We start from the raw sequence: 22415 nt of genomic DNA on the forward strand, positions 1-22415 counted from the left end.
GGAGAATACTGAAACAAACACCCTGTTGAGCATTGAGCTCCGTTCATTCTTATATCTGGTGAAAGCAGATTTTTTTTTTGGCATTTGAGAAAATACTAATCTTTTATTATAATGTAATTAAAGTGTTCTGACAGAAAAATAGAGTTTTTGCAACTCCTCTTGGCTCTGTTCGGGTTCATGCTGTCAAATCACAGTTCACAGCACAGTTCAGTCACTATTCCTACGTGCACTGATGACAACAATCACACGGACCAGTCACAACAACCTCCTGCTCGACACATCCACAACGCAGGAACTCTTTCTTCAGACTTCAGGCCAGTGCCCCAACTAAAACTCCCATACACCAAACAACTCTGGCATAATACTGCCCCAGTGTGTGATTTTAGAAAGCATGCCGGCATTCTGGAAGCCAAAGAAGCGAAACGTGTAACACAACAGTGTTACCGTGTAGTGTTTGTATGTGTGTAGTTCCACTATGCCTGCTGTCCATTTTACAGACATCCATTCGACTCTGTTACTACCTCTGCTGCCGGCTTAATGGCGGAATAGCTCCCCATTCCACGTTCCTACCTTTTATTCAGCGAGGCAGCATTACGGCGCCATTCCCATCGTCAACAGGCTGTGCAAAAGGGGTTTCTATCTCACAAGACTAATTTAAACTTCTCAGCACACATAAGAGGAACACACTGGACTCGGACGACATCACTACAGAAGCCCCCGCCAACTGCATTCAAAGCGAAGTTGAAAGTGAAACAGACAGCCATCATTGAAGGTATCCTCACTTAATGACGGTACTGCCAACGATTCAATTACTGTACAAAAAATGCTTAATTTAAAGGGCAGGTTAATCTGACCTCCTGGGGTCATGGTACATGCAGATATTTTGTGATTTTTATTTATTGTGTGATATGCTGTATATATCTGCATATATCTTCCTAAATCAAGTTCTTAATGTTGCCTTCTGTTTTTAAGGCTGTAAACTGTTGGATACCCTCCGCTTCAGTCTTAGAGCAGCAATCTCCCTCTGTATTGTTAATGAAAGACATTTTTTCGATCTGTTTTTTAATGTGAGGTGATCTAACCCTGTTAAATTTTGGTCTTTGAAATTTCTATCAAATTTTCCTGTTTGTTTTTAACGTTTTATCATAATGTTGTACTTTTTTTTTTTAAGTAGTAGTTTTAAATCCTGTTTTGTAAAGCACTTTAGGCTGCGTCTTTGCACCAGAGGTGCTATACAAATAAAGCTGTTGTTGCTGCTGACACCATGCATTAGGCATTTGTACCATGTTATACCAAAAACAAATTCCACTGACTCTGGTCGTTTGGCCGTTACAGTGAAGAAAAGTGATGAAGTAGGGTTTTAAGTATGTAGCTGCAATGATTGCATCAGTGTTGATATTGGATTTTATTTAGACTGAACTACAGGCCATGGCAGCTTTGCAGTTATTTTGGCAGCAGTTTGTTGACTGTTCTTTTCAGCAAATGGGAGATATTGTAGCTGGCAGAAAATCTCTATTACTTCTACTTGTAATTAGGCTGTTATGAATGTTTTTTTCCCCAATCTGCTGAGTTCAGTTCAGTTATCTTGGTCATCTTTTTGTCCATTTGGAACACAGAATGTAAACATTTGGCATATCAAGTTTAGGCCCTGTTTATTAAAATGCCATCAGGGGATGCATCCAGACATTCACTCTGGATCGTGTTGTAGAACACTACTGGCAAGGCGAAGTGGGGGAGGCACAGAGCCACGGTGTATTCCCACGATTCTAAAATTATAATGTATTACAGAGCATCATCGAGAAGTGCTTGGTAAGGGGGTAACAGCTGCAAAGTAAAGGTAGAGAGATTGTTTCTTCCTTTCCTCCCTGCTCATGTGTGAACTGCATTCACATCCAGCCATCTGCTTCTGGGACTGGAGCGTACGGGGCAGGAGCAGCCATGCTGGTGAGTGGATCCTCCTTATCGTCACGGCTGATTCTGGAAACTAATTTGATGTGGAGCTCTACGTGCTCAGTGATATCTCCATTGTATTCCAGGAATACGCTCATACAGAGGATGCCGGTGCCAATCTCTCCCACTCTACTAAGCTTTTACACTGAACCATCTGCTTTATACCTTGTTGCATGTGAGGCAGTGTGTATGGGGCAAGGGGAGAGTATGAGTGAAGTTGGCAAATGTTTTATGTGTGATCGAGTTCGAGTGGGGGGTTGTGTGACTGTGTGTTTTGGGAATGTTCTGAGCAGGACTCATTATGAAGATGTCATTTACAAACATGCCTCTCCTCGATGCCTCTGAGGTTCATTACTGACTCCACTGCCCATTCCCTTCATTGGGTTCTGTATGATAGGCCCGTTTGGGTTCAGAAATCTGCCTTCAGTTGTTGTGCTAAAGGTTTGACTGTGTTTGCGTGTGTGTATGTGAAGTAGATGTAGAGGTAGTGTGCACGTGTTTATATACATGTGCTACCAAGCAGCAGAAGCAGCCAGCATTGCTGAAAGCTGCGGACTGGGTCGGCAATGACATGGGTCAGGGGTCATGCAGTTCTCTCCATCAGCGGAGGTGGAAGAGGATGAGGGGCAGACAGGAGAGGAGGGTACGAGGCAAGGAGGCTCAGTGACACAGCCTCTTGCCAAAAAAAAAAAACGAGGGACAGCAGTTTGCGGTGGCTGAGGTCATGAACATAAGGACGAAGCTGTGGAGCCTTCTACAAAGTTTATTGCCACTTCTGATTCATCCTCTCCCTCTGCATTAGATCAAAGAGTAGCTATGTTTAAATTTGGCCATGAGTGTCATAGTTCCCCTAAGTATCAACCTACAAAAAGAGTGTAGGTATTCAATAAAAAAATACTTCAGAATTTGTGTGGCTTACATAAGGTTAACACAACAAAATTGACTTGATGTTGAAATAAATACAAAGGTCCATACAACTACATCTAACTGCTTCAGGTAGTGAAGTCTGTATTCATCCTGTTAGATAGGGAAGGGAACATAATGTGTAAAAAGATCCAGTGTAGCTAACTGAGTCTTTATCTATAGAAATGTTTTGTCAGCAGTTTATTGACATCATAACATGCAAACATGCATACATATGTAAGGGCATAATTACTTAGAGCCCAAGGGGCAAATCTAACTGTACAGAGATGCAAAAACTGTCATGTGCTACAAAACACCTCAGACAAACAAATGCTTTGTTGTTCATCATGAACTGTTCACAATCAAGATGACAACACTACATTTGGTGCTTTTTGCACAAGGGAACTAACAGGTTAATACACTTGAATAAAGCCAGTGAGAAGTCTTACTCTAGAGAGCGGAGAGGTTTCAGAGCAACCTGTCTTGTTAAAGCCTCAGATCTTTCCTCTGATCTGCTCCCATTCTTTAGAAAACTTATGTGTGGACTGTATACATTCCCTCGCAGATTCATCAAAGGGCTCCCGGCGGGGGAATAGCATGTGTGTGTTCAGAGAGAGAGGACTTTTAAGGGAGCTGCACCTCTGCACATCACTTCATTAACATCCCACAATCTGAGCTGTAAAACATTTGATTAGAAAAGAAAGAAAATAAAGTTCAATTTACACATCACAGGCCATTGAGCAGCCTTCCACTCATTTTATGACATAATAGCAGGTATTTCTGACAGGGGTCTGAGCCGTGGTACCTTGGTTGACATTCATATTTATAACAGAGGAAAGGTGTTGGTGAAAGGGAGGGGGGCAGCTTAATGGGGTGATAAATATGAGGGTATCTGGAGACGTTTATGCCACCGCCTCCTCCCGGCGGACTGCCTCGGGCGTAGTAAAAAAAATCAACAACACAGTTAATCATGCAGGACGCCACAGCAACGATCAGGGAGATCATCACATTCTGCATTTCTGTCAATACCTCAGGGTGCAATACACGTCTAATATACGTCAAGTTATGCCTGATGTATATCCCTGTTAGGGCAACGATGGATGTTGGGTAAATACACATGCTGTCATCATGAGGATATTTTTGTGGAGGTACAGTAGAAAAGGAGGGACATCATGGGGGTTAACACCATGAGACACCCGTGAAGAAAGAGGGGAAAAGGAACGCTGTGGAAACTGACAATGAACATCAAAGACTTACAGTATTGTGCATCACCTAGTCAGGCAATAACACTGCCCTGTTATGAATCAATACATATCACTCATGCCAGGTACTGAAAATTCAGGCTCTCACATTCTGGCCAGAAATCTTGTTTGGTGCTTCAACCAAGTGAAACAAGACTTTCTTTCCTAAGGCAAAGAAAGTGAATGTTAGAGCAGCACCATTATTACAGTATTTTGCATCATGATAATATACCCCGCAACAGGATGCTCCTGCTAGATCTCTGCTTTAATTAGCCGGCTTGCTCATCTCTATTCACACTTTTTATCATTTGTGCAGACTGGCGAGGCTGTGCCAGAAACCTGGAGGTGCTGCTGGAATTGTTGGCTACTGATAAGAGAAAGCTATGACTTTCATGACTTAGTCTCTCTCTAAAGATCAACTATATATAGGTAAATACAGAAGTCATAATAAAGGAACATTTAAAGTCATACTTTAAACTCAGAACAGCTGCAACCTAAGACCTCCTGTACTCAAATGTTTCCGCAGGAATAATCAAACCGCAATGACAGAAGGTCGCTCAAGTTGCAGTGGAGCTTTTTCAGACTAAAGGCCGGTGCCTTCTATGGCACAAAAAGGCTGCTGTGGTTGGGTCTTTCTATTGCCATCTGGCAGCGCCAGCTCCTTCAAAGGGCCACGTTTCAAAGGAAGGCTTTGATTAAGAATCAGACAGTACAGCGCACACATACATCCCAAGCCCATCTATGCAAACAGATGCACAACACACACACGTGAGGAAAACATTCACCTTTGTACGTACACACGCACACACACACGAGGAAAACATTCACCTTTGCAAACAAGCACACAGACCCCAACAGGTGGGCTCTGCGTTGTTCCAAGAACCTCCACCAGTCTCAGCAGGTGTTAGTTTGCTACCCAAGTGAAAGGAACCTCATACACATTCCTACACATATTTCTCGTCAGTGCATGAAATTCACACCTTAAAGCCTGCCAATGTGAGACAAAAAAAGCGATTGTGGTGGATATCTTTATTCAGAATCATAACTACTAAGGTGCAAACACAACGACTAACTCGTGTGCACAAGGGCTTTTACAGTATTCCCAGGGTGCCAGATTCCTACCGTTTTGTCTTGTGCTCAGGGTTTCAGTTGTAAACCTGTCCAGTCTCAGAGCAAATGTTCCAGGGCCGCTAAACTCCACATAAAGAGGCAGGCTGGGGGGTGGATGGGTCAAACAAACACCAGGCTTTCACCCAGGAGACCGCACTTCTCGTCCCTTTCCCTTCACGTATATCACTGTGGTTACAAATACAAATACACTCATTTCAACCCCAATCCCAATCTTGTCCTAAGCAAGCAGCTTTTTTACTCAACTTAACCAAGTAGTAACACATCGCAGCTGCATGTGAGGAGTCAGGATGAGGACGGGTTGGTGCAGTACACAAAAGTAAAATACTAATGGGACAACTGGGGATAAATTGACACCTTGTGATGCCGAAATTGCCTCCACACGGCTCTCATAGACCATTCGCTGTTTTTTTCACAGCAGACAATTTGACTTGTCGAAGCAGGAAAAGCACAGGTGGAATTAATAACGATAATGATGGCTGTGTTCCATTTAGGAAGCCAGTACCAGAGCTCTGGTATTGATCCTGCTCACTCACTGACATGGCTTTACTGGGACACTTAATGGGCTGGAACTATTGTGATTATTTTCACATGTGCTTTTCCTGCTTTGACAGGCCAAAATGGCTGCTCTGAGAAGGATCTACCGTACACGGCGAATATGGCTACATATGTGTACATAACTGTACATACATGGATCATTTTTTCAACAGGTATTCTATTAAAATATAACCACTATGACTGAAAAGATGAGTCAAACTGCTGATACATATACAACATGTTCATAGTTATTTGTTATGAATGTAAATGCATACTGGAAATGGCTTATCAAAAGGGAGGGGCATAAGAAATAAGTATGTAAAAGAAGGTGATGTGACCATTGAATTTGATGCCTACATATTTGTTTAGGCTTGTGCCGTTTAATCTTCTAAGACAATAATCCACAAGTAATTCCTATCTGAAAGAAGTTACTCTATAGCAACAACACTGTTGTTAATGGGTTTAATTAACATTAATAATGTTATAGAGTTATGTATGTTGGAATAAATACAATGAAAAACAATATTAAAAAAGTTTTCAAGCCGTGTTTCAACTGTGTTTCATACAAAGAGCACACAGTGACATTTACATTTTAGGTCCTGATGCTAACATTGTTATTCAGAGCCACTCACAATGACTGTGACAGCACAATTAGCTTAAAGTCCTTACAGTCGGATGACAAGATGACAGGAGTAAGAAGTACAAGGATCAGGGCCCTGCCTGAAATTCCTAACACCCTGCAATGACCACATAAAATGCAACGGCCACCATTTCAGACTGCACCGGGACCGAGTGAGGTGGAGGTGGGCATAATTAGTTGCAAATGTGTGTCACTGTACGTCTGATGCAAGCACCCGGTAACAGGGAGGAATCTGGGATGATTGTGGGAACAAAGCCCGGAGGGACAGCGCTGAAAAGAACAGAACCGCAGTGTCAGAGAAGTAGACGTCTGTAGCCAGAGTCGGCCTCATGGAAAAACATGATTAGCTTTCTGTTTGCCGAAAATTACGTGTCATGATGTTTTTGCACAGTACATATGTCCGCATGAAGGCAGGTCTGCTATGTGTAACTGTATGTCTTCCTGCATGAGCAGCAGCAAAGCAATTATAGTTAAAGCTGAAACTAGAAATGAGGTTCTCGCACAATTTCAGTCGCACCATTCAAGCTTTCTTTCCTTCCTTAATTTGTAATATTGTTTGGATGGTGTTGCATCACCTCTAATTATAATACTCACAATATATCACATCACTCTCAGTTGCAAAAAGGTGTGGGAGCAGATGAGTCTAAAATTGTGTATTTGGTATGTATTTTGGGGCAGTAAAATAAAAAATTTCATAAGGTATGAGGAAATCTTGCAGTAAATTATGAAAAATGTTTTGTCCAAATATTAATTCTTCAAGCGTACAGTAGACTTACTTTTTTCCCCATTGTACAGTGTGTGTTTGTGCCTGTGTGTGTGTGTGTGTGTGTGTGTGTGTGTGTGTGTGTGTGTGTGTGTGTGTGTGTGTGTGTGTGTGTGTGTGTGTGTGTGTGTGTGTGTGTGTGTGCGGTGGCGGTGGTGGTGGTGGTGGGGAGGGGTTGAACCAGCGTCACTGTTCTTTTTTTTCTTGTTTATTTGTTTTTAACAAGCTCCATCATTACTTTTGCATTTGAAATAAATGTTATTGGCATTATTATTGATTTTTGTCCTGCTTGTGGACTTCCTCAGGCAACTAAACTAAAACAGAGATTTATATTGACTTTCAGAATGAGGAAAATTAAGAACTAATCACAAACGAGCTTATAGAGGTACCATTCAGTACAAAGATGTCCTACAGAGTTCCAGATTAACATAACGATGCCAGCACGTCTACGCAGTTTGAACTGACCATATCCTCTGTGTTCCATATCTTGTGGCATCAAAATATAAAACTACAGGATTCAAAAATGGACTATAAAGCCAGACAGTGATGTCCCTGAAGCATCTGCTATTCTGGCAGAAATGATTATATATATTAACTGGCTTGTCATACGCTTAGGATCCTTTACAGAAAGTCAGCCAGCGTGTTGAAAAGTCAAAGCACCATCGCGTCCGTCTTACGGCATTTTAGAGATGTGATACAACAACTCAAGCTTTAGTTCTTTTGTCTAGTTGTGATGTTAGGGAAAACAATACACTTACATCATCTCACTCATAACTGCTGTGTATATATGAAGGTTTGACACCACCCATACACTACTCCATGGTTGATGGATTACACCAATCACTACAGCCCCTTAATATTAAGGAACATAGTGTAAACCCCAAAAGCACTACATAGGAATATCAGTCACACTTAGTATGTGATTATTAACACTTTCTAATTAACGACGACATAAACTTCTGAGACTGTACAACATTGGAAGACACTGGTGTCATCACGGAAGAAGTGCATCATGGGATGTAAACTATAACTATAAAACTATAAACTATAAAACTATAAACATAATAACTTTTGGCTGATGCTTCAGTGCCATCGCTGGCTGGCTTTATAGTCCATTTGTGAAAATGTCTTTTGAATCTTTCAGTATTTCCTTTTAATGCTACGAGATCTGCAAAGGTAAAGAAATGTTTGACACAAAGTAGATGTGCTGGCATCGTTATGTTAGTCACCGTTGTGTTACCTGACATGATAAAACACTACAAATGTCTGTGAATATACCACTGAAGTGTGATGCTGACTTCAAAAAGGTAAAAGTGTGAATGAAATCTCAATCTCCATATTTCTCACTTGGGAATGCCTAAAACAATAAAAACTATAATTTAGAGTCCTAATCACTTTAGAGGAGCCCAGGCTGATTCAATAAAAGACATTTTAGCATACTCTAATGTTGGTACTTTAATAATGGCATCATAGCTTCCCCTAGCCCCTTAATCCTTTTCACAAAAGGTCCAGTGCTAGCCTCATGGAACTTTACAACCACAAACTAGAGACCTAGGGCATTCAGAGGATGCATGGCTTACTCAGTATATTGAAAATAAGGTTGTTTTGTTCTCTCTATCCAGTCACTGAACAAATGCAATTTTGTTCAGCGACTGGATTTTTCTGTAGTGTCTCAACGTGGCATGTTGGATGTATTTTTGACCATTTTATCAATTCTTGAGCAGTATGGTGGAAATTACAATTTATATGTGTTGGTTTTAAAACACGGGACAAAACATATTCTTTATCCCCTTGTGAAGCAGAAGTTCTTTATCAGAGCATACAATGTCCAGCTCTGTGTAGCTTGTGAGATACTTCCTATCCTGTGATAAAAGTATGACAAGGACTATTGCCTATAATGTGACTACAGATACTGCTTTGCCTTGTACGTCACCCATCTAAACGCTGATTATGTATTCATGTATTGTTTAAAAAGAAAACTGCCCTGAGCTCTGGGTCTGTCACTCCAGCAGCCTGTGTTTGTGTGCGCGGAGCACGGCCCCTTTCTGCAGAAAATAAAACCATGGAGAAAAGCCAAGAGTTGCTTGTGTCTAATCTTTGTTTGACACAGTAGTTAAAAGGGTTAAATGTTGCTCCAAATCTGTGTAACGGTAACGGTATCAACCCAACAACTCATTAGAAAAAAATAAATACATGTTCTTAGCCCTTAACACTCTGAACTTATAGGCACCTTACCAAAATGCAATGTTTATTACTCATTTATAATTAGAATAACTTGACACATGGTGCTCTGAATGCTGCATCTCAAATGAGTCTTAGAGTTGTCAGGTTTCAGATGACGTATACCACTAATATGTGGCATCGACTTTTGACCTGCTATGTCCCCCTAAAAATCCCCTGTCCCTCCCCAAAATAGGCTAAACAGGATTTGTGTGGGTCCCAGAGGGTTAAAGGTGAGACTGTAGAGGGCCAAGCTGGACAACAGTGGTTGTTCAATGGAGAGAGGGCGGAGTGGGAGCAGGTGAAGGGGGGATGTTAAGAGGCATCCAGAGGTGATGGTGATGACAGCACTCTTGGATGAGGTTAAAGCCAAAAGGCTCTTCAGCTGGTGCGGCGAGTTTGAAATGCACATACCAAAAGTCCACATTAAGCACAACAATGGCTTTTTTCAGGGAGTCAGGATTTAATACGCAAAAAAATATATACTCATGGTAACTTTACATAGTTTTCACTTCACTCTAGTTAGCTGAGTGCAACATGCTATAGCTAGCTCAAACATGGACTTATGGTAAATGGACTTGTCACATTCACCCATTCACACAGACAGTCACACAGATAGCAGTGGACATCTAATTACACATACCATCTAATCTAATTGTTCATACCACATTTACACACCCATGCGCAGCAGGGGGAGCAATTTGGGCTTCGGTGTTTTGCCCAAGGGCACTTCGACATGCGGCCCGGAGTAGCCGGGGATCGAACCCCCGATCTCTCGAATGGAGGACGACCCGCTCTACAGCCGCCCAGCAGCAGACAGCCAGATATCACACATCTGTTCAACCAGGTAGTTATGCCAGTTTGTCTAGTGAGAGCTTGTCCCACTTCCTTGACAAAATAAAATGCCTTCACAGTTACTTGAACAATGAATTTAGAAAATAAAGTTAGAAACTGAAGAAATCTATTGTGGCTGCTGTCATCTTAGGGGGTATAAACCAATCACACAGAAGCTTTGTCAGGATGCCAGCTTTGTCCGTCAGCACTGTGAATGTGTGTGTGTACAGTTTTGTTTTCGAAAAAGTAGGTTAACGTCACCTTAAAATCAGTAGTGCATCACATTATATTTTACCGGCTTGTTTCCTGATCCACAGATATAAAACAGACAGTTTGATGTTAAGAATTTCTCATATGAATCAATTCATGTATATGAATTCACATTTACCAGCTGCAACGGCGATGCTGATACTGTTTTAACCTTGTTTGTGTTGTTTAATATGACCAGGAAGTCCACTCTTGGGTGATATATACTGACAGTCCAGGGTTAGCAATGTACACGTGTGTGTGTGTGTGTGTGTGTGTGTGTGTGTGTGTGTGTGTGTGTGTGTGTGTGTGTGTGTGTGTGTGTGTGTGATCATGGCAAAATGTGGTCCTAGAGACCCCTACGGTAGAGGGAACTGACACAGAGGGTTTTTTTTGTTGCCGCAATAGCATTTCAACTCGCAAGAGGCAGTCACAAAACTTGAAAGTTGAGGTTGAAAATGGGTGTGGTCCAAGCACGGGTGCCAGAAGAAGGGTAGTAGGGAGTATGAGGGCGCCATGGCTATTTCGATAACTGTACAAGATGCACTCACAAAACTTTACAGGTGTGGAGTGAAGGTCAACATGAAGGTCTTCAACCCCCCCAGTTAATTTTGTTTTTTCCAGAATTGTTACAGGAACTGAAAATTGTCTGCCATTTTCAATGCTTTGTGCACCCTGCAGAGCTTCCCACAGTTTGGCAGATTGCTTCGGCATCTTCTGTTCAGTCCCTCTAAAACATTATTGACTTTTTCCAGAAGACTCAGTGCAGCTTTAAAGACACTATGTGCTGTGCCATAGGAACAATTAATTATGGTGACTGCACTTCAGAAATGTACTTTCAATAACTGACAACTTAAAATGAAACCGTTTTTTTAAAACAGCATTTTGCAAATGCTGAGTGTTAGAAACCCCATGGTTTTCATAAATGTCCATGAAGTTTGGAGTGTTCACTTCATATATGCATCTACGGACAGTTACTATTCTTCTATCTTGCTCTATTCCCACATGACACCTGCAAATGGCATACAGTATTTTAAAAATCATGTGCATTGAGGCACAATTCTATTGAATGATTTGATAATTTGATAATAAATAAAAATCTGTTCAGAAACAAACAGGCAGAAAACAATGTGAGTTCAGCCTCTGTTCTGGTACGCATTTGTGCTGCTGTACGTCGTATGAAATAGAGTTTGTGTATTTCAAGGTTTTCTTTGGGTAGTCTTGAAAAAAAAACATAACGCCGGCTAGAGATAAAAGCATCCATTAGCTTCTTAGTACCAGCCTGTCAGAAGAATGGCTGTACGATAAACGAGGATAAAGAAACACCAAAGTGGAAAGATTGAGGCTGGAAGTTTGTTCCCACGGTTCTAAGACAAGGCACCAGCTCTTTGCTGCAGTGATTAAAACGTTGACTCATCTCTGTTTAGTTCTAGGTAGCCTAATTGTGTGACATCCACAAATTGATACAATCACCAGACTGAACTAATTATCAACAGCACTGATAATCACTCACAATATATTGTCAGCACAGATAGAAAAATCAATTCTGTGTTGCCAAGGGGACATTTTCCAGCGACAGTGACGCTGGTCCCACAATGTGGCCTTGGGGATACATCAAGCCATAAAAAAAAAGGAATAGTTCAGCGTTTTGGGAAATAAGCTAATTTGCTTGCTTGACAAGAGTTAGATGAGATGTCCAATGCCAATCTCATATTGTCTTTCCAATATAAAGCAACAGCCAGTATTACAACTGAGTGTGTCATCAATGTTCATTTCTTAGACCATTTACAACTCATGAAATCCAAAGGTCTTGTAAAATACAGGAGGTCATGACTGACTTTTAAAAGTTTTGATTCATGATTTTGTTTTTGTTTTTTTAAAATGATTTTGAATGGGACTACATTTTTTATTGTCACGGTGAAATCTTTCAGCAGAGAGAAGATGCAGTACGCAGGGGATCATTTATAATCATAAGCATCTCTATGGAATACATTTTTCCCACTTTAAGATAGAACAAAACAAGAAAACGTGAAACACAAAGAAATGTATGTGATGTTGTTTATGTAAAAAAGACTGACACGAATTACAGTGATCTTCATTGTCCTCCTCATTTCTATTTAACATTTTCTCCCTGTTGCCTTTTCCATGCAAACAACAGCATGAACTATCAATTTTGACTGTTTTTATGATATCTCTTGCTGCCTTGGTACAAAAACACACAATAAATGGGTGTTGTGGCAGAATATGAGCAGTTGGTTAACAACGCCAGACTAAGAATCTGTGTAAAATAGTGAAAACATTGTCAACATTGGATTAAAAATTAAGTTGATTCGTATAAACCAGTTTCAAACCCCACACATGTAAACGAGCCTCTGGTGTCTGCCAGTCCGAGTGATGACTGACTCTACAGTGATTCTCACATAATACATTATTTTTACATTTTGGCTAACCAGCACAACATCATGTTAAAGCAGCTTAGATATTAGCATTATGATATAACACAACAATTGATGACATGCTTGGTTAGTTTACAATTATACATCTTTGTGTTTCTTTATTTAAACAAAACCAAGTCCATGCACTTAATCTATTAAAACTGAACAAATTAAAACAGATGAGGGTCAAAGGAGTAATTGGAGAACTGTTCCTGAATAATTCTCTACCCCCAAGATAAAAGTGGTTCGTGGAAATTTCAAGGGTAAAGGTTGGATTCAAAGCATTAAATAAATAATAATGACAGTCCAGCTATTGTCTTTGATTTCTCTTCTTCTTGTTACAAGCACTATCTTTAATGCAGCAAACACAGTTAGAAAGAGCAGAAAATATAGGGCATCTTCAGCAGATTAAAGTATTAAGTGTCTTGGACAGACCAGTCAAGACAAAATGTCCCTGTTCTTCTCAATTAAAAATGTCTTTTGATCATGAACCTCGATGATTTAAGAACATACATTTCCAATTGAACTCTGGAAAGCAAACCTTGTCTTAGTAATTCAGCCTTTACCAGCATCTGAAGTATATAACTAATATTGTAGCTGCAATATTGTGTTAGCCATTTCCCACCGCGGACCTTTGAGAGTATCTCTTTCCTTCCAGCTGTGAAAACTCAGTCTCTTTTCCCTTTTTTTTAAACAACACTGACCAGCTCAGGCTCCAAATGAATAAACACCAACTGTGTGTTGGTGGTTGTTAATTCACCTACCAGAGGAGCCAAAATCAATATTTGTTATCACCTAGAGTCTGTGACTTACCTCTCGTCGCCGTGACGCCCAGCAGCTTTGTTTGATCTTCCAAACCACGGCGGCCACAAGGAGTAGGGACAGGAAGCAGCTGTGGACAGAGGGGGAGAGGAGGAGAGGAATCAAAAAAAGGGAGAAAAAGACTAATTAATGAAGAAGAGAAAATCTGGAATCTTCACACATACAGTGTATATATATATATATATATATATATATATATATATATATATATATATATATATATTTATAAATGAGGATGACTTCACTCATTCACAAGACACAAGGTGCAAGTGTCAAGTGCTGCCAGACGGAGGAGGAGGCTGTCAGGAAAGGCCAACTATGCTTTGCACTGCCAAGAGGTTTGGGCGAGAGGTAAATCAGACACCTTTACATGCATTCGCTGACATATTTTGGCTTCAGCTTTGATTGTGTTAGACTTGCATGAAGGTTATTTTATGTCCTTTTTTTTATTTCTGTCTCATTTTTGTTTCTGAATGATTCTCCGTCTCAGAGTTTTGACATTAAGTTGCATCTTTGTCATCTTGATTTGTTTTCTCTGCACTGTCTTTCTTTGGCTGGATAGGATTTCTTAGCTGTTTTCTTTTCAATTTTGAGTGCGTTATTTTTTTTTCTACTCCATTTTCCACATTTGTGCAAATAAAATATACAAAGAATCAAAACTCTGAGTGTTCCTTGCACACTAGACAAAATCATCTTGAGGTGATAAAGGTTGGCACGACATGTCTCAGAAAGGTGGTTTTGTTAGCAGTGACACTGACTGCGTGTGTGTGCGTGTGTGCGTGTGCGTGTGTGTTCCGTTCCTCCCTCCACTTCCCCTGGCTGCTTTCACACTTGCACTTAGGAAGCTGTGAAGACGACAGGTAAGAAAACCACAAAAAGAAAGACAAAGAGAGAGAGCGTGTGTGTGTGTGTGTGTGTGGATGAGCAAATGCATCAGAGAGAACATTTCCTGCAATCTGAACCGACTGACTGTCGTGGCTTTCGCTGAAATCCTGTCAGTGTTCCTGACTTCCTATATTTTAGCGTTGTCTGCCGCCTGCTGATGAGGAAGTATCAGCAGCACTATGGCAAAAAGCCTAAACACCAGAGAGCCAATCATCAGATTTTCCTCTATCCACTGTAAAAGTCAACATTTGCACATTTACGTTTTATGTAATAGAGGATTGTTCCTTTTTAACGTGTGAGCATCAAGTCTTTGCCCTAAACTAAAAAAACTGAGCAGAGGAACACTGAATTCTAAAATAAACTTAGCAATGAATACATTATGTTTATTTATAGTTTCAAAGACTAATGAGTGACATTTTACATCAATAAAAAGAAACTAAACTAGAAAATGCATGGCCATACTACAAACTGAGTACCATCAGTGTTCAGTCTCTGATCACTGTCAATGCAGCTGATGGAAGATTAATGTCAGCAGCGGCACACAGTAATGTTAATGATCTCATTTGTCAGTCATAATTAAAACCCTGTATTTACAATATTCACAGCACCATGCATTCAAGTACTAAAGTTACAGAAGAAAAGGATGATTTTAATTGGCTTTCACTTGAAGTTGACTTTTCCTGCGTCATAACAGAAACCTCATGCACGTATATAAAGCTGTATAAAATCAACTGTTACTTACTGGGGAGATGTTCAACGCAAAACTGATGATATGGCTGTTTACTTTCAAACAAGAACCTCCTGTCACAAGTCATATTTCAAGCCCCTTTTTTTCTTGTTTTAAGATCACAGGAATAATGCACGTGGATTCTCTTTCAAGGGTTAGAAGTGGATTTAATAAGAAACTTCAAGTTGAAGCATAACTTCTCCAGACATATGGGCCTTCAAGCCAGAACCCTCGCAGATTTGACCACCTTTTCAATCTAAATGCCTTTTCCCATTTTAATACTGGCTGTGATGCGTTCAGATCTTTATTCATTGCTGCCGCGCCCCTCTTTCCACCCTGTGAGACTGTTTAAAAGTGCTATCCATCCATTCCAAAAAGAAAAAAAATCCCTTATCTCTCCAGGCTGAAGAGGACTCTTAAGAGATCCATCTGTTCAGCCATCTTATTGATCTGGCTTCCTGCTCGTTGCTTAAAGAGCGACACAGTGCTGATGAATGACCCGCGTGAATAGATATCAGCCCCGCATCAAAGGCTGCCCAGCGGGGTGGGAGGGAGAAGGAGAGACGGACAAAGGTTCAGGAGGAGGAGGAGAGGGAAAGACAAAGGGACGGGAGAGGGGGGGGGGGGGGTTGATGGACAGTAATGGCGAAAGACATATAGGAGATTAGAAAGTGGTGCAGGCTAAAGAAAGAGATAGATAGAAGACGCGTAAGGAAGCATATTGATGCCACTCAGTCAGGGCAAGTCAACATTGAAGAGCACAAGGGCACCAGTTTATAGTAGCAGAATCAGATTCTTTTTGGGCAGTTTTTCAAGCCTTTTATTAGATATAAGGGACAGGAAATGGGGTGAGAGAGAGAGGGGGAGACATGCAGCAAAGGGCCGCGGGTCAGAGTCGAACCCGGAGCCGCTGCCTCGAGGACCTTCAGCCTCTTTACATAGGGTGACTGCTCTAGCCACTGTGTCACTAGTGGCCCTGCAGAATTAGGTTTTAGCACACAATCCCAGTTGTGCACACACTCATTTAGGAGTCCAATAACTGCATTTTCGTCAGCTGATTCTTGCTTCTGTAAGAGGCTGTAAGAGGACGCTTGACAACGATGTTTTGACAAGGAAGCTGCAGCAGGACACACCCACATCCGGATGTCAGGGTTATAAATGTCTTTTTCAGCACAAGGAAAAAACTCAAGGAGCCATTGGTGGCCATAAGACTATTTTCCATATATAATGCCAACACATGTAGATTGAAGTTCAGCCACATTCTGGTGGACCAACTGATCACCTAATGCAGAGTTCCCACTACAAGACAATCAATTTGCTGTACTGTTTAAACAACACAGTTTGCTGTCTTGTGTCTGGAGTCTGTTGGCTGTTGTGTATTCTGCACTTGCTCTGATATCTAATATCCCTGCAGATGGGTTTGCAGTTAAAAAGCCCAGTGTGTATGAAACCTACGCCCAAGGGTGCCTTGTGCCTCAGTATCAAACAGACAGCTGTGATTTAAGTAACTTAGTGTCAACAGATTTTGGTTTTTAAGATAATAAAGTCTTAACATAGTGCTTTTGGCAGACAAAGTACTGCTCTCTGTCTCCATCCATGGTCTTTAAAAATGTCACTGCTTTTAATTTGAAAATAGAAGGAAACTGAACACTGTGCTCTTGGTTTGAGTTTGCACTCCGGGGATTCAGACTATCAAAAGTGAGTGCGAGCAGCGTTGATTACCAGCGTGAGAATCCAGTGACGTGCAGTCAGGGGAGGCAGGTGAGGCTGTGCCTCCCCTGTCATCATGAGAGGAAAAAGAAACAAAATAATAAAACAACACAAGTATTAATATTTGTCCTCTGGACTATGATTTTGGTGTGGTTCTTAATGTATTTTGACCGTTTTTATAGTAAAAATTGCAGAAAATTCTGTATTTCCTGCTAAAATAAACGGAGTCTCATCGGAGACGAGAGGTGAGGCACGGACAGACGAGCCTCCCTCCAGATTGCGCAATCACTCACAAACTGTATTGAGCGTGTGCAGAGGGCGCGTGCTTGTTCCCATTTCTGTGTATGTTTCCAATATGATGGTTGAGGACACTTTTATGTAATAAAAGCATACGTCTTCTTTTCCATGGTGTTCAGTGATGTATTTTACGTGTGTGTGTGTAATATTTACATCTTATTGGTGTGACATAAATCCACAGGGAAAATGCTGCCTTGAGGCAGTCAGTACCTCTGCCTCAAGGCAGGCGGCGATAGTGAGCAGCCTGATAGCCTGCCCCCAGCCAGGTCACGGTGAACTCTGACCTGTGTGCAAAAACTAAACAAGAAGTGTGCTGTGTGACGCTGTAGAGCTTAGCGACAAGCTGTCATTTCTCAACCTGAAAATGGAGGATTTGATTTCTAAACTGAGACATTTTTCAAAGCTGGACTTTCAGTCACAGCAAGAAGTCATGTACAAGTAAAGGTAAGATATACTGCAATATACAGTTGCACTGGTGTTTTAAAATGGTTTTCAGCATCCTATTCTTTCCTATTCTCTCCTCCTATCCTATTGGCATCCTACTGTATGTTTGTAAATCTGACTTGTGAGTCAGTGCCTCCCCAACCCCAACCCTCACTGCACGTCACTGTGAGAATCCCTGTTTCTGGCTCAAATATAGTTTTCTTTTGCACGCTCAAATCGTCATTACGCTCAAGATTCTGTCCTCCATCGCACACAAATCTAATCCTGCTCTTACAAATCCCTGCCTGTGCACAGACCTGCAGACTGAGATGCACCTCAATTTGTTTTGAGCTCTCTCATGTCGTTTGTCATCAATATACTTCCATAGAGGGAGACAAAAAAAAAAAAAAAAAGGACTGCAAGAGAAACACAGACAGTAACAACAGAGGGATGGATACAAGCACAAATGAAGAAGACACAGATGGAAACAGACAGAACAGTGCGCTTCATTTGATCTCAACCTCCACAAGGGAGGCTGGCCAAATTATTCAGGCTTCAGCTCTCACCTCCCCCCGACCGCTTCATCACACCTAGAGCTCACAGGAATAGGAATCAGCATCCACTGGCAGGTGCTGCCTCCCCAGAACCACCCGCAACAATCACACTTCACCTCCTCGTTTGAAAGCTACATTATCACATTTACCAAGAGTGATGTGTTTTTTTATTATAGTTTTCTAATAATACTGAAATTGTAATAGTTAAATGAAGAATGATTTAAACTTAGAATGACTGTTTCAAACCGTCTATTTAAATTAGGTAAATGAGGTGATTTCAAAAAAATAAATCATAAATCCTTTTTATTGTTTTAGCCACCTTATGCTGCTTGCCAAACATTCACCTTCACTCACATGAAGTCAAGAGTCAAGAAAACATTATTTTCCATCCTAGACTCTACAGCCCTTCTGTAACTTTGGTCGATGTAGGGATTAATGTTGCTTTAAGAAACCTGGGGGCAACAACACCAAACACACACTGCAAAGAGATCCGTCTCCATTAAAATCTCCCTTGTAATTGAGCACATTGTGGTATGTGATGCTACTTTAATCAGCCGGAGCTGAACCAAAGCCAAAATGAACTTTCTAAAAGGTACGTATAAGAAAAAGGGTATTTGTCTTTTCTCCCCCCTCAGCTCAGATCTACAACTTTTCTGACATTTGACTGAATTAAAATCCACAAAACCTGGCGGTCCACAAGTAAAACGAAAGTGTGAGGACTGAATTAATATAGAAAGTCATACATAAAGACTTTTTTTGATCTATCATATAGACTTTCTGATGTGCAATATCTTTGTAGTCGTAGTAATTGTAAACTGCAGCCATTAGTTTCTTATAAGACTTAAGTAAAACTATGCAACGGGCAGCTGTAACATCAACTGGTGTGATTTGTTTTTCAGTAACAACCCTTTAAAGCCATGCAAAACTGATTTACGATGCAGCAGTTTCCAAGTTCCAAGTTTTGGACCTGCTTACAGTCACATCCACTCTGCATTGCCACTGACACAGATGGTGATGGCAGTGGAGTCACGGAGGTTGAAGTAAATGTGTCAGACTGACACACAGTGTGATCTGATGCATCGGGTATATAAATGCATAAAAAACAAGCAGAAAAGTAACACAGAACTCCTGATGCAAGGAGAGTGTTCCTGACAGAACCACGGTCTTCATTTGGATCGATTTCTTCTTTAATGGAAAGTATTTTCCCTACCTGCTCTATAAAAAAAGTTATCCAGATTTATGTTTATTTGATTTATCCTTTGGAGTTTTCGCTGTGAACAATCAATCAGTTTTGTTTGCATCCACGGTTTCACACACCATCATATCATTTTAAGGCCTTATAAACATGCTGAACGCATTTATTGTTACCACACACATCACCCACACCGTTTTTTTTAGCATTAAATAACTAATTAAAACACGTGAACATCAGTGTGATAAGAACTAAAAAAAAATGTGTTTTTGTACTTTGACTTTTTAGTTTGGCCCATGTATCATCTGCTAACATGAGGGCTTATGAGCCACCACGGTGCTGTCCAGATGCCTGGGCTTCACTTTCAGGTAGCCGCCAAGCTGTCCGTCTTAATATACAGTCTATGGATACTAGCAAGGCGGCACGGTGGTCTGGGGGTTAGCATGGTCGCCTCACAGCGAGAGGGTTGCTGGTTCGAAGAGTTTGCATGTTCTCCCCATGTCTGTGTGGGTCCCCCCCTGGTTCTCCGGCTTCCTCCCACAGTCCAAAGACATGCAGGTGTTAGGTTCATTGATGCCTCTAAATTGCCCATAGGTGTGAATGTGAGTGTGAATGGTTGTCTGTCTCTGTCTGTCTCTATGTGCCCTGTGATAGACTGGCGTCCTGTCAAGGGTGTACCCCGCCTCATGCCTGATGTCAGCTGGGATCGGCTCCAGTCCCCCTCTGACCCAGATAGGGACAAGCGATTGAAGATGGATGGATGGTGGACAAAGACTCTACAAGAGTGCCTTTGTAAATATCCCATTCCTATCACTAGGATTAAAGCACTATTATAGATTTCTCTGTGGCAGCTTATGAGGGAACACTAAGTCTTGATACACTGCTAAATTCAGATAACGATGATCATTTGGTCCTAAAGATTATGTAACTGAAGGCAAAAGAATTGGCAAAAACGGCAAGTGTGTCAAGCAAGCCTTTCCTGACCCTATCATGTTAAAAAATGATGGAAGCTGTCCGTTTCAGTGGCAAACTGGAGTGTGGAAGGAGCACAAGAGAGCGAGCGTATTATAGCCACGAGCTGCTGAGGCCAGAGAGGTGAGTTCTGACGTGTCATTGGCTAACCTGACAGCGAGACAACAGCCACAGGGCAAACACCAACAGGCCGGCTCGGTTGTCTACAGCCAGCTGAATACTAATGCCTGCCTGCTGCTGCCTTTTACTCTAGGGTGGGAAATTATACCTCCTCACCAACCAAACGCCATTTTGTTTTCACTTTAGCTGATAACTTTATCTACTGAACCACACACATCACCCAGCAGTGGCTCAGAGGCCCTATTCTGCTGGGCACCTGTCACCACTTTACCCTGCAGCACTATGGGTGATGGGAAACTAACAGGCATTCTAACCCACCTGAAACTGAAGCAGAGCTGAACATGTCACAGAATACAAATTACTGTATAATCTCTTCATCTTTGTATAGTTTGTTTACCCACTCCTAGTACAATAGGAGCTGGGAAAAGTGGCTAGAGTCTCTTCTGGTAGTGGAAACAAAGAGCTTAATGGAATATTTTCTCACAGGTAATAAGGCAGGTTTTCAACCTTACCAGAAGCATGCTGCTGCAGTGTGGTGTGCACAGGTTGCCTAAGCTGAACTTGTTCACTGCCCCCAATTAAATTCACCACCGACAGTTATCGTTACCTCTTAAAACCTGTTAAGGCGACAGGCTACAGCTAATTAAAACTTCAACTCGCTTGGTTTAAAAATTTCACTTTTTGGAAGTTCAATATAAAGAACACTTAAACTAAGAATGTAAAAAGCAAAAAGAAAAGCTCTCCCTCTCCCTTCTCTGTCCTGAGCCAATAGAAATGCCAACATTCCTGTCATGAGTTTTCTAAAGCCTTAAAACAAAGCCGAGAGGAGGTGCAGAAGTCTAGTTCTGTCTCAGAACACTTCAATTACCATATGGTGAAATGTTATTACGGATTTCTTGCAACAAAAAAATAATAAACTGCCTGATTGAAATCTAGCTTTGTCATAGCAGTATGATGAACGGTTTTTGACTGGAACAGACCAGCAGAGATCTATCAGAAGTGGATCGGCACACACTGCCATGACACAGAGCTGGATTTGAATCTGCAGAGAATCCCTTTTGCTCTAATACACATAATTTAATTTAATTTCTGCAATGAGTGCACTGATATTTACCTGTAGGAAGCTATTCAAGACTGACGACCTGCTAAATGATAGTCTGTTAGGAGTATACTGTCTGTCTGAGATGTAAACTCTGGAAAGAAGAAGCGGTGGTGACAAAAACTCAGGGATAAAAACAAAAGCTGCAGTGGAATAGGGAAAAAGGGCAGCTAAGGGAATATGAGGATTTAGAAATTGATTGGTGAATAAAGGAGCTGATTCCTTCTAAAAGCGGAGGTAAGCCGAGCATCTGCTGAGCATCTTTCATTCTGAACAGGTAAAGAGATCAGAACAAAAACAATGAACTGGAAATATAAGGGCTTTTCCAAAAGTCATATTGCATTTCCCACAATTCTGCAATGGAGCTTGGGGCATGAGGATTTCAAAGACAATGCTTCTCTGCAAACAAAATCAAATGCCTGGCAAAACAAATGAAACAAACCCGCTGAAACTCATTTCCACAGCAAGCGCTCTGCAGCCCTTAAGACCTTAACCATAAATATGAGGCGTGAAGGGAGGGAAAGGACATGAGGATGATGGGATGGGAAGAAAGCCTTTGCTTCCCTCTTGGGACTCCCCAGGAGGGCGATACGGCCCAGTTCATGTTCCTTTTGCTCTCCTCACTACTCATTACAGGTGAGGAAGAGAAGGAGGAGGAGCAGAGAGGGGAGTCAAACCGACTGATCTGACTTATGTATTATTAATCGGACGCAGAGC

At 41.3% G+C, this 22415-nt stretch overlaps 1 protein-coding gene across 1 annotated transcript in view; it reads right to left on the bottom strand.

Moving 5' to 3' along the window:
• The window catches only part of atrn (attractin), a 149942-nt gene that overhangs the window by 36769 nt on the left and 90758 nt on the right, over positions 1-22415 (bottom strand). Inside the window, exon 26 of the mRNA XM_083924040.1 lies at positions 13711-13789. Within this exon, the coding sequence (XP_083780166.1) occupies positions 13711-13789 (79 nt within the window). The remainder of the gene's footprint in view (positions 1-13710; positions 13790-22415) is intronic.

This window comes from Echiichthys vipera, assembly GCF_963691815.1.
Source record: "Echiichthys vipera genome assembly, chromosome: 12".
In the NCBI taxonomy this organism is placed as follows: domain Eukaryota; kingdom Metazoa; phylum Chordata; class Actinopteri; order Perciformes; family Trachinidae; genus Echiichthys; species Echiichthys vipera.